General features: G+C 40.4%; 1 protein-coding gene across 3 annotated transcripts in view; it reads right to left on the bottom strand.

Moving 5' to 3' along the window:
- Nucleotides 1-12,576, bottom strand: part of THADA (THADA armadillo repeat containing) — a 323,933-nt gene that overhangs the window by 176,759 nt on the left and 134,598 nt on the right. For all 3 annotated transcript variants that reach the window (XM_047782177.1, XM_047782178.1, XM_047782179.1), the window contains exons 27-28: nucleotides 5,252-5,341; nucleotides 3,376-3,507 (exon numbers count right to left, since the gene is read on the bottom strand). In XM_047782177.1, the coding sequence (XP_047638133.1) occupies nucleotides 3,376-3,507; nucleotides 5,252-5,341 (222 nt within the window). The remainder of the gene's footprint in view (nucleotides 1-3,375; nucleotides 3,508-5,251; nucleotides 5,342-12,576) is intronic.

The following is a 12,576-nucleotide window of genomic DNA, read 5'->3' as shown; positions in this document are numbered from 1 at the left end:
ATTAGAGGTCTTCCCGCTACATAAATTAACATTAGCAATACCATAAAAATACAACACTGCCCATTCCAATTGTGCATACATCCATCTTTTCAGCTATTATCCCAAGCCCAAACAGCCCAAACTTTACCGCAACTAGAACCACAAACACTGTCTGGAATGACAGGTTTTATCATCAATCTTTCACTTTCTTCACAGATAATTTTCTCAGAAGTAATTTAAATGTGTACTAGTTTTACCAAATTCACTATTTTTTAAAAAAAAATCTGTTTACAGTTCATCTCCTCGGTGTGACTGGGAACATTTTTAGAGTAGCATAAGGCTGCCCCAGCAGTGAGTTGATAAAACCCAAAAGTAGTTTTCCTAACTCTAAGTCTAGGATTCTTCCACTTTCTTTTCAAGAAAAAGCCAGCCTTCTCCCACCCCTGGTCACAGACCAACCCCATGCCCCTAAGCAATGACTCCACTGATGCGAGCCTGAGAAAAGGGCTGTATCCAATCAGCCCTCCACTAATGGTAAGAAGCTGATTCCACTGTTGGTGGAGCGTGACTTTTGTACCCTGAAGTCAGTCTGCACTATGATCCACTGACTGGATATAGGCTCCTAATCATTCCTAGGTGCATAAATTTCAGGGCCCATGGGCCTACTCAGCATAGTTAAAACTCTTGCCTACACAAAAGGGAGTTGTTTATTTTGGTGTAATGGAAAGAGGACACCCTGGAAGCTCCCGTTGCGGCTTAGTGGTAACCAACTCGACTAGTATCCATGAAGATGTGAGTTTGATCCCTGGCCTCGCTCAGTGGGTTAAGGATCCAGCGTTGCCATGAGCTGTGTGTAGGTCAAAGTCGTGGCTTGGATCTGGTGTTGCTGTGGCTGTGGTGTAAGGCTGCCAGCTGTAGCTCCGATTTGACTCCTAGCCTGGGAACTTCCATATGCCACAAGAGCAGCCCTTAAAAACAACAGCAACAACAACGACACAAAGAGTACTCCCGACACTCTTGATAAGCCCTACAGCCTTGGGTTCATATTCCAGCTCTATAATGCACTCATTCCCTGAACCTCAGTTTCCTCAACAGGGATAATTTCCTCTCAGAGTCACTGTAAGCAAATGCCCAGTTCAGTGCCTGGCAAACAGCAGAGGCTCAACAAGGGCTGGTCTACTTCCTACTGACTTCTCTGCTTAGAATACCTTCTTGCTTGTTCTCTGTACTCCTGATCAAAAGCTACTTCTAATAAACTTCCTGAATAGACTAAGCAATGACCAAGTAGGCTCCTACTACTGTAGAGTTTATTAAAATCATCTCTCTGACTAAAAGTTAATGTAAATTTTAGCTGTCTCTAGGTAGTAGGATTATGGATGATTTTTATTTTCTTCTTTACAGTTTATTGTATTTCAGCATGTTTAGAAAAAATGCAGTGCTGTAATAATTAGAAAAATAAAACCATATACATTTAAATAAAGTTTTAAAAAAGTAAAAAAAAAAACAAAAACAAAAACAAAACAACTCTCTATCATGTGTGTAGTTCTGATAATGTGTACTGTCCCAAATTTAATCTTGCTATTCAAGTTGTGATCTGCATGCCCACAGCATCAGCATGACCTGGAAACTGATGGGAAATGCAGAAATCTCAGGCCCCAGCCCAGTCCTACAGAATCAGAATTTATGAGATCCCCAAATGATATATTTACATCTTAAAGTTTGAGAAGCACTGTCAATAACACGTATGGACATTCAATATATCAGAGCCTACTAACACTCTAAGGAACCTCTGTTTCTGCTGGTGGTGGTGCTCTAGGAATCTCTATCCGGGTAGAAAGCAATCACTGTCTAAGGCATGTTCACTGGAAGGACAGAAGATTTGTACATTTCTTTCTTCGTGTTTTTTGAGCTAAAAAAAAAAAACCCACGATGCACCAACTACACCAGCCTTAAGGCAATGTTTAAATCCTCCACGTTAGTGCAATCTTTGTATATGTAACTAGGTGCTCTGAATTAGTAATATGAGCATTCTGATTACATGACAACTAATAACGGTTAGGAAGGACACTGTCAATGTAGTAATTTCTCATTTCTAGGATGCAACACATAACAGACGGATTAGTAATAAGCTTCCACAGACGGAATGTTCTCCACACAGGATGCTGAAGTTCTAATCGTGTCTTTGTTTCTACGGTACATTGTGAGTCTGTACATGTGCCTTCCCCCCTCCTCCCATCAACTTGCTGAAATAATTTTTAGTTCTTCCCAGTTATATGTGAAAGTACAATTTTTCAATGCTCCTGAAAGTAAAATTTATGACCCAAATTCCTAAAATGAATCACCCAATGATGGATAAGGGAGGCTGGTAACTCTGTGTATCAAGAAACAAAAACCAATCTGCGTGAGTCATCTCTGAGATCACAGATAACACCACCACAGCCGGCGCTAGGCGCAAACAAATGGCTACAGCAATCACACACCAGAATCTCGTGTTTAATGGTTTCTCACATTAAAATGCATCAGTCAGCTCTGTGAAACCAGGAAGTGGAACCCAGGACACCACATAAATAACAAGTACACTCTCTTGAGTTGGGTCTGCTTCATCCTTCTGCTCTAAGTCTGCTTCAATTTTTGGTAGCTATATAAAAATGAAGGTGCTGCTGTGTCAAGAGGTATGCAGAAAGGTAAAAGCTAACTACAGCGTCAGGGCTTCTAAAATATTTCATCAGAAAATTTCAATACTCTCCAGAGGCCTGTTTAGTGAAGACTGATCCAAAATGAAAAAGGGGATCAGAACTGGCAAATACCTCAAAAAAAAAAGTAACAGAGGAAGTGGTAATAGTCTGTAGAAGCAGAAAAACCTCTTATCATTTGATTCCACACGTGAGCTTTACTCGTTGCTTTTTCTCAGGTACCCCAAGCTTGAAAGGGACAATGAGTGGGGCGTGAATTCACGCTACATAGCATTGCCACCTAGATGCTACCCCTTGCAGCCACCAGCAAAGTTGTGCAGAGTGAAGAGTCAGGTGTCCTCTTGAACCTCAGGACACAGGCTATCTGCCAGAACTGCCTGCCCCATGCTGGCCAGGCTGGGCACAGGAATAGTGCAAACACCAAGGCTATGTTTATCGAAGCGGGTATCTCCTAACAACACTGCATGGCCATTAGCAGGCAGGGCTCCCAGGAAACACTACTTACACGGTAGATGTGAGAGCCTAAATCCATGGTGACACCCAACGGCAATAGGCAATAACTCCCAGGCCCCTGCCTTCACAAGACCCCTCCCAAAGGTTAAAGGAAAAAAAAAAATCTATAATTTTGGAAACAAGGAAAGGATTAAATAACCCCATAAAGCCCCCCTGCCCACTCCCATTACCTCCATGAGGCACACAGTACCTCATAATAAAGGGAATAAAAGGTGCCATGCTGAGAGCAGAACAGGTGCCATCCATCGGGGAAGGGTAGAGTCTCCCCAACACCAAAAGTAAGAGAAACATGCTGGGATGATGGTTTAGTTCTCCGGTATCACTGGAAAAAAAAAATGTTGTACATAAAAGGTTTAAAACTTAAGTAGTGAGGCACTGTCTTCAAACACTTTTTTCTCAGCAAATAATTATGTATATCAGGTGAGAGTCTAAGATCAGGGATAATTTTCTTTTTTCATATTTTTCCCTTCATTCACTTCATGTTTTCTTAATGTGCAAATAAGGAAGAAACACTGGCAAAGCTGTGGACTGGACTTTTGCACATGATTCTCTTCTCAAAGCTAATAATTTGATAATTTGAGTCTTCTATTTTGATTTGAGCTGATCAGAGTTGAGAGATGCCTGTTGCAGAGTGTGAAATGTGAAAATTTCGACACCCAAATGAACTTAAGAAAGCATGATTGGTCATTTACTAGGGCCCGAAAAGCCTGTCTGCACAAATTACTAATGTGAGGAAATGTATTATGAACAAAAGTAAAATTCGTTGATGCGATTTTATTTTCCCATCACAGACAGTTGGTACAATTTCATGCCAAGTGCAAAAACTGCTAGAAGAATAAAATAGCCCATGTTCTAAGACGTCCATACTAAAAATTCCACTTTTAGCCACAGAACGTGATAAAAAGGACAATGGTGAATTTTATCTGCCCAGATCAGACTGGAAAGCCTCTTAATAGCTTTATTTTGTATTTCCAGGGTCACTGGCCATCGTCGCTCAAGTAGAACAGTATCATTTCTTTTTTTTTTTTTTTTTTTTGGTCTTTTGTCTTTTTAGGGCCACACCTGTGGCGTATGGAGGTTCCCAGGCTAGGAGTCTAATCGGAGCTATAGCCACCGGCCTTTACCAGAGCCACAGCAACGCGGTATCCGAGCCTCATCTGCAACCTACACCACAGCTCATGGCAACACGGGATCCTTAACTCACTGGGCAAGGCCAGGGATCGAACCCACAACCTCATGGTTCCTAGTCGGATTAGTTTCTGCTGCGCCACGATGGGAACTCCAGAACAGTATCATTTTGGATCATACATGACCAGATTAGTCAGCTGTAACAGGCCGGTAATAAAAAGATGACAGGGGTGTTTTAAAGCAAACTCATTATATAAACCCAGCAATTTTTAAATCTAGGAGGAAGAAAATGATTCTTAGAAGAAATCACCATGTGCTTCTAAAAAAACCTAACTTTACTTAGAAAAAAATTTTTTATTAAAGTATAGGTGACTTACATAAAACATCAAAAACTTTTTTTAATTAATGATTTTTATTTTTTCCATTATAGTTGGTTTACAGTGTTCTGTCAATTTCTACTGTTTAAAAACAGGATTTTTAAAATGTAAAATATAATATTACAACTGCGTCAGAAAACATGATGTAATAAAGAATCACTTTTTTAAAAATCCAGCTACGTTACAAGAAAGGAGCTTTTTAAAAACTGTTACCTGTAGGAGTTTCAGTTGTGGCTTAGTGGAAGCAAATTTGACTAGTAACCATGAGGATGCAGGTTTGATCCCTGGCCTTACGTGGTTGGTTAAGGATCCGGCGTTGCCATGGGCCATGGGGTAGGTCACAGACTTGGTTCGGATCCTGCGTTGCTGTGGCTGTGGTGTAGGCCAGCAGCTGTAGCTCCCATTTAACCCCTAGCCTGGGAACCTCCATATGCCACAGGTGCGGCCCTAAGAAGACAAAACAAACAAACAAACAAAAAAACCTGTTGCCTGGAGGGAAAAAAACCCTGCAAGTCATTCACATCCTTGACTTCGCCTCGCCCCATCATATTCTCTCCTTACCTGTCTACGGTATTGGCTACAGTTTCCAACTGTTTGAGAAGAAAGGGATAGAGCTCTGGGAAACGAGAGAAAAATTCACTCCCTGTCATTCTGTAGAGGGAAAAAAACAAAAAGATTATCATTTATTTCCTTTGCTTTGGTAATTAATAAAGCCTTTTTTTAAAAGAATGATAACTAAGATCATTTGTTTGAATATTTAATGAAATAAAGTTAAGAACAAAACCTACATCTGAAGAATTTAACAACCAGCAGAACCAATACATTTAATTTGGATTTCGGAAATGCTCTTAACACGTGGAATTTTATCTCAAAACTTAAGATTATGTATATGTATATATATATATATATATTTACAACTATTTAATATTAAATTCTGACAGAGAAGAAACACACAACTTGTGAAAATGCCAAGCTTCCATGATTGATTTGGACAATGAACCTGGTTGACTGAAACTGATTCAGCATCAGGAGAAGCGCAGAATAAAGTTTCTTGACACTGGCACCAGTAACATTTGGGACCAGATAATCTTTGTAGTGGGGGGCCGTCTGTGCCTGTAGTATGTTCAGCAGCCTCTGTAGCTTCTATCCGCTAGATGCCAGTAACACACAACACCCCCTCCCACCACCAATTGATGATCACAAGTATCTCTAGACACTACCCAATGTACCCTGAGAAGAGAAAAAGGTTCCCAGTTGAGACCCACTGTTCGGGAGGATGATGACCAGAAGAAGACTTGGTGTGTGAGATTCTGGGGCTCCAATCTGCAAGGATGACCTTTCCCATCTTAATAAATACCGCCCCCTGAACGCTGACAAGATCCTGAAAATAGTTCCTCCGACTGTACAACTGACAAAAAGGCTCAAGCTAAATACAACATTTGGTTAAACACTCGGCCTCTAAAACTATTAAAAAACCACTACTCGGAAAGGGAGACACAAATATCCCCTAACCTGCCTGCTCTTGTCAACCCTAGATGTATGCTCTTACGAATGAAGACCCAAAATATCATACTTTTAAAGTTGAGGTATATTTTATACACAGTGAAATGCTCAAATCTTAAGTGTACCATTCAATCAACTTTCATAAATGCATATACTCATGTAATCCACCCCTAGGAAGCCTCAGAACATTTTCAACATCCCAGAAAGTTCCCTTGTGCCCCTTCTGCAGTCAACTCTGAATCCTCAAAGCAACTATGATTTGATTTCTATTACCATAATTTGGTTTTGTCTATTCTAGAATTTCATGTAAATGTAATAATACACTACATAATTGTGTCTGGCTTTTTTCACTTAGCCCAAAGTTTATGAGATTCATTCATGTTATTCAGTCTATCAAGAGTTTGATTCTTTTTGTTGTTTGGTATTCCATTACATGAATACACAAGTTTCTTTATCCATTCTCCCCTTGACGGATATGGACTGCTTTCCATTTGCTGGCTATCATGAATAAAGCTGCTAGGAACATTCCTGTAGCACAAGGTTTTTTGTGGACATATGGTTTAATTTCTCTTAGATAAATATCTGAGAATAAAAGTGAAATATGTTTAAAATTTCAGAAAACTGACAGTTTTCCAAAATAATTACAGCATTTTACATTCCCAACAACGAGTAAGCATTGTCTCTATATTCTCTCCAACATTTGCTGTTGTCTTTTTTTCCATTTTAGCTATCCCACTGGATATGTAGGGCATCCCCCTATAATTTTGTAGAGAAAGGATTACTTTTGTTTGTTGCATACTTTCTTTTCTTTTTTTTCTTTTTGGTTTTTTGGCCACACCCACAGCATGTGGAAGTTGCTAGGCCAGGGACTGAATCTGTGTCACAGTAGTGACATGAGATGCTGTAGTGATGATGCTGGATCCTTAACCTGCTAAACCACAAGAGAACTCCCTGTTCGTTGATACTTTTTAAACCTTACCCACAATTTATAAATTTTCTTTTATACCTATTTCATATTCAGTAAAACCAAATGAAAAGCAAAAGTCCTCGCTTCATCTCAAATTGCAGATTTATTGAACATTTATTAGACATTTTATGTAAAATAAGCTCATTTGCTTCTTTTCTTTATTAGATATATATTTTTTTAAATCTGTTTTTATTTGTTTATTTATTTTTGGGTCTTTTAGCCATTTCTTGGGCCGCTCCTGCGGCACATGGAGGTTCCCAGGCTAGGGGTCGAATCGGAGCTGTAGCTGCCAGCCTACAACAGAGCCACAGCAACGGGGGATCCGAGCTGTGTCTGCGACCTACACCACAGCTCACGGCAACATCGGATCGTTAACCCACTGAGCAAGGGCAGGGATGGAACCCGCAACCTCATGGTTCCTAGTCGGATTCGTTAACCACTGCGCCACAACGGGAACTCCTCTTTATTAGATATTTTTAAGGAATAAATTGTTCAATGTTAAAAATAATACACTGGACTGCCCAGTTCTCATGGAAAACCATGCAAAAGTATTCTCAGCTTTCTCTTTAAAAAGTTCAGTGCATTCAAGTATATAATTTTAGTTTGACTTTCCCGCTGACAAATATGCACGTTACCTATATTGTTGAGCACCTTGATTTCTTTTTTGTTCATCTGAAGTATATCTATGAAATCACTCAATAACAGGCACTCTGATCTATTTCTTTCCATTTAATGGTTGCAGAGTAATCCACACTATGGTTGAGTATAACTGATTTAATGTCTAGTAGTTAGGTCTTTTTGGTTGTTATCCATCTCATACTGTTACAAAGGATGATGTATAACTTTGTCTGTAGAGATTGCAAACCTGGGTTTTGCAAGGTCAATGCTTTACCCAGGGGCAAGACAAAACCATTCCGCTACAGGCTGTGTTACAGTCTTTACCTCCTCCAAGCAAAATCGGACAAGATCACCAGTTTCCATTTTCAGTAGAGTCACTTAAAACTGTGTGAGTTCTGTACTGGAAACGCTGAGTGCATCTGCCTCTACAGAACATCTCCATCTACACAATAAAGCCTGGCGGCTACATCTTCTCAGGGCATCAGTCATTCACTTCCAGGGAGTAAGTCACTCCTTAATGGCCTGGTATCTCTTGGTAGAGGAAAAAAGCCAAGCATTCTCACTTAAGCAGACTATATACTTATGATCACCCATCATCTAGAAACTATCCTGATAAATAACTGGCTCTGTTGACCACAATACTGCCAGAGAAAAGGGCTGAGGAGCTACCTTTCTGAAAGTGAAGTCATTGTTTTCATTGAATGAAAGCTAACGATCCCCAGCAACAAATTATCTCATTCAGGTACCTTAGCAAACATTTGCTAACCAGTCTATCTTGGAGGATATATGAAGAACGTACATTATTTAAACATTTGGCGAATGTTTTCACTAATCTTAGTAGCTTGGTGGGTTTTGACTCCATCTTTAAAAAATTTTTGTTGAAATTATTGTGTCCATGCTTACTGGTGTAGGACTCTGAAGCATCAACTGTGCATCTGTCAGTGTTTAAGAAAAAACAAAATTATTTTTAAGGAGAATTTCAACCTTGCTCAGGTACACTGAGACACAGGAGGGGTCTTTCTAGTCTAGCATTCTTAGGTTCCATGATATTGTTATGAGAATGCTGACCCCATTTCCGGTTCAGCTCACCAGAAGGCCAAGACTGCAAACACAGAAGAGTTGAGCTCCATGTACTTGCCAAGTAGCATCATCTCAGCTCTGCATCAGCCAAGGGCTTAGTACTAAAGACCTGGCTAAATGTCTAATGGAGTTCTAAAGGATATTCAACACTAACAATTGTGTATTATAAAACAAAACCTCAAGGGGTCAGACAGAGAATGATATCAGAATTATCTAAGGGTCTTATTCAAACTTGTAAGTGAGTACTTGTAAGTGAGTTACCCCTGATTCTCAACTACATCAAAAGGTCTACAGTATCTTGAAGCCAGATATTCAGCTGCTGATATATTAATTCCAGCCCTCAACTAACCAGTGACTACATTTCATAGTTATATTGAGTAGAGAGCCACCATCTACAATAACACCTCTACGTGGAGGTGGTTCATAGGATTAGGGCTGCTTGTATAGGTCTATAATCTAGACTTATTTTAAAAGACCATGGTTATGGGACCATATTAGTCCATGTTTGAATCTCCTTCTTCTGAATCCTCTAGAATATGTAAATGTTACCTCTTACTTGCTACTTAATCAAAATTGTGATCATGTTTTTCTCAAGAATATAACAAATATATATTTTTAAACACCTACATATGTTATGTTGAACACTGTGCTAGGTCCTGCAGAAGAGCACTGCTAGCCACTGCTCTAGTTAGGAAGACAAAGCATATTCATAAACTATAACTAAGAATGCAAGCCAACTAGTGTAAGGGTCAAATAAATGATGCTTTACAGAGTTGGAAAAGGTATCACTGGGAGCTGGAGAGGTAGGAAAGGTTTTGTGGGAAACATGAAACCAAGGTTAGTCTTGAAAAAAAATGGTAAAAATGGATTAAAAAAGAGAGAAGACATCATGGAGGGGGTTGCTAAGTATAGGAACCAAGTGGGCAGACAAATTAGCTGGATGAAAAGAGGGCTTTAGGACAAGAGAAAGTAAAAAACACAGAAGACATACAATTTTTTAGAAATTTGAATGCTAGACTAGATAGATTCACTTGTGTCTCACAGGCATTGAAAGTTTCTGAGCAGGAGCGAGAGGTGACAAAAGCAGACAGACTAGACTAGAGAAAGCAGAAACGTGGTGACCCGTGGACATTCACTAACTATATACCTTTCACCTCAACCAGAGCATTAATAGCCATAGGCATCTATACTGCCCTGCATCTCACCCTCTTGATACACAGCACAATGCTATGTAAGTGTTGGTTGACTGGTAAATATTTTGGCGATGAATGAATACATAATATTAGCAAGAGAAGAAAACAAATTCTAATATAGTTGACCTCACACCTACGCCTTTTGCCTTTGCTCTTTTCTCAGTGATTAGTACTCACCCAATTGACACCTAACTACTCACCCAACTTCCCAATCCTGAAGCTCCCAATGTACATGATCGACAGGCAAATCTTGCTGCTTCTACCTCCAGAGTTTGGGCGGAGTCTGTTTCTCACCATCCCCACTAACAACCCATGTCTGACGGCTACTAATTCTTGCCTACATACTGTGTCTGTCTCTCACCTGATCTCTTCGCTTCACATCTTCCCCCTCTGTAACTCTCCACTGTAGTAAGAATTTTCTCTTAAAAACATAAACCTAATCATGTGACATTATGAGATTAATGGATCCCTACCACTTTTTGGATAAAGTCTAAACTCTTTAGATTGATTTACCAAGTTCTGCTTAATTGGACACACTTGTCCAGCTATCCTTTGCCTCTCCACCTTCAAACCGAGCCATGCAGAACTTCGTTTGGATCTATCAACATTCTATGCTCTTTCTAGTCTCCAGATGTTGGCAAATATACTTCCTGCTATGAACACTTCTCCCCTCACCCACAAGACTAACTCCAAGTAATTCTTCAGTTTGGGGGTTAGGCCAGCTTCTTCGAGGGCACCTTCCCTGACATCTCAAGTGCCGGTGAGGTGCCTGACCTTGGCATTACACTACAACCTACAATCTCCCCATCAGAGCACTCAGAGCACTTCCTACGTGGAACTTCCTATTTACCTGCTTATCCCTCTCACCAGATTACACACTGTGTCTGGGCAGAGACTGTGGCTATCTTATTTCTCCACGTTATCTCAGGGACCAAGTATGATGCCTGGTTCGCTGCTGGTGCTTAATCAACAGTTGCTAAAGGAAGGAAGCTAAATGAAAGGGAAGACTCCTTGACAAAGTCAAAAAAGAAAAGGAATTATGACTAAGATGGTAACAAATGAGTAATTTCTTAAAGTGCATCATGAGCTATATCTAAGGATGTTCAGAATCATAACCTGAATTAGTAAACTGAGTATCTTGAAATGTTCTTAAATACAAATATACAAAGCTCATCTCCCTGGTTTGCAAACAGGTCAATTCCAGTTCACCCAAATAAGCCATCAGGCTGATATGTTATCTCCCCGGATACAGCAAGCCCTGGGGGAAAAGTCTCCAGTAACTGGCATCTCAAACCTGTTTATCTATGTGGTCAAAAACTAGCCCAGCAACTTTATGGGAAACATGAGAAATGGAAAAAAGGAAAAACTGGACCCCTGTAAGTTCAAGCTCCTAGGAAGACAAAGGAGACCAGCAAAACCTCTGAATGGGATAAAACAGACAGACACAGAAAACAAACAAGCCAGAGCAGAGGATGAGAATAAGCTGCTTTAACCTTGGGACTGTCAGACCACACGAAAAGTGAGTATTTCCTCTTATCCCATCAGGTAAGAATTATTCAGGCACAACCAATCAAAGGCCCTTGGGGAAACACAGAAGCTGCTTGAAGACATGGACTTGCTTTGCACCAAGAATAACGTGCCAGGAGCACAGAGTGGCCGTGATCTTCACATGGGCACTCTTCCACCTGAACTGTTCAGAGCTGGACTCCCCAGCACCAGCCAGGGCCAAGGGCAAAGGGGGCTCCCAAGAGAGGTTTACTGAATGAAAGAACCAGCCTGCCTGGCTAGTTAAAAATTATTCCAGCACTTTGTATTTTATCAAGAAAAAGGCAGATAATGAACATTGTAAAGAAAAGTCTAAAAACCACCACAAACATATTACCCAAGGAAAACTGGCAGTCTGTTCTGATGTCTCTCTACACCTTTCTCCTCCTTATACATTGCTCTATAATCTGCTTTTTTTTTACACTTAATAATACATCAAGAACACTCTTCCATGTCCGCGTGAACCCATTTCAGTGTAGTAGCCTCTGTGTGGTACACTGCCTGTGTCTCTCATAGGTCTGGGGCTCTCATCCAGACACCAGCCCAGAACAACTCCTCCCCGCCTTGGCTAAGCTGTGTGTGAAAAGCAGTCCCATGGCAGCCACATTCAGCGCTGCACATTCCACATCTAATCTTGGTAATGCCGAGAGGCTAGTTTTTGAGAGCATCTGAGCTTTGGTCACTGTGGTAGTCTGTGACCCCACCCTGCCATCTAACAGCCTAGAGAAACCATCACTTGAATCAATCAGTTTCTCTTAGAGAACTGTGTCCTAATATCTGCCACACATATATGAAAAGTTGAAATGCTGGAAGCATGTGCTTCTGAGTTGAACGGAAGTATCAGGAATGAAGACTGTCATGCAAAGAAAAGATGCATTTGGGGAAACGCATTAAAAGGAAAAATGTAAGTATCTCTAGACCCCAATTCCTGCACACATACCCCCTATCTTTCTCAATCATCTCAGGAAGAGGGAGGGAGC

The sequence above is a fragment of the Phacochoerus africanus genome, chromosome 5, assembly GCF_016906955.1.
Source record: "Phacochoerus africanus isolate WHEZ1 chromosome 5, ROS_Pafr_v1, whole genome shotgun sequence".
Classification (NCBI taxonomy): Eukaryota; Metazoa; Chordata; class Mammalia; order Artiodactyla; family Suidae; genus Phacochoerus; species Phacochoerus africanus.
This window is presented reverse-complemented; position numbering and strand designations above follow the sequence as displayed.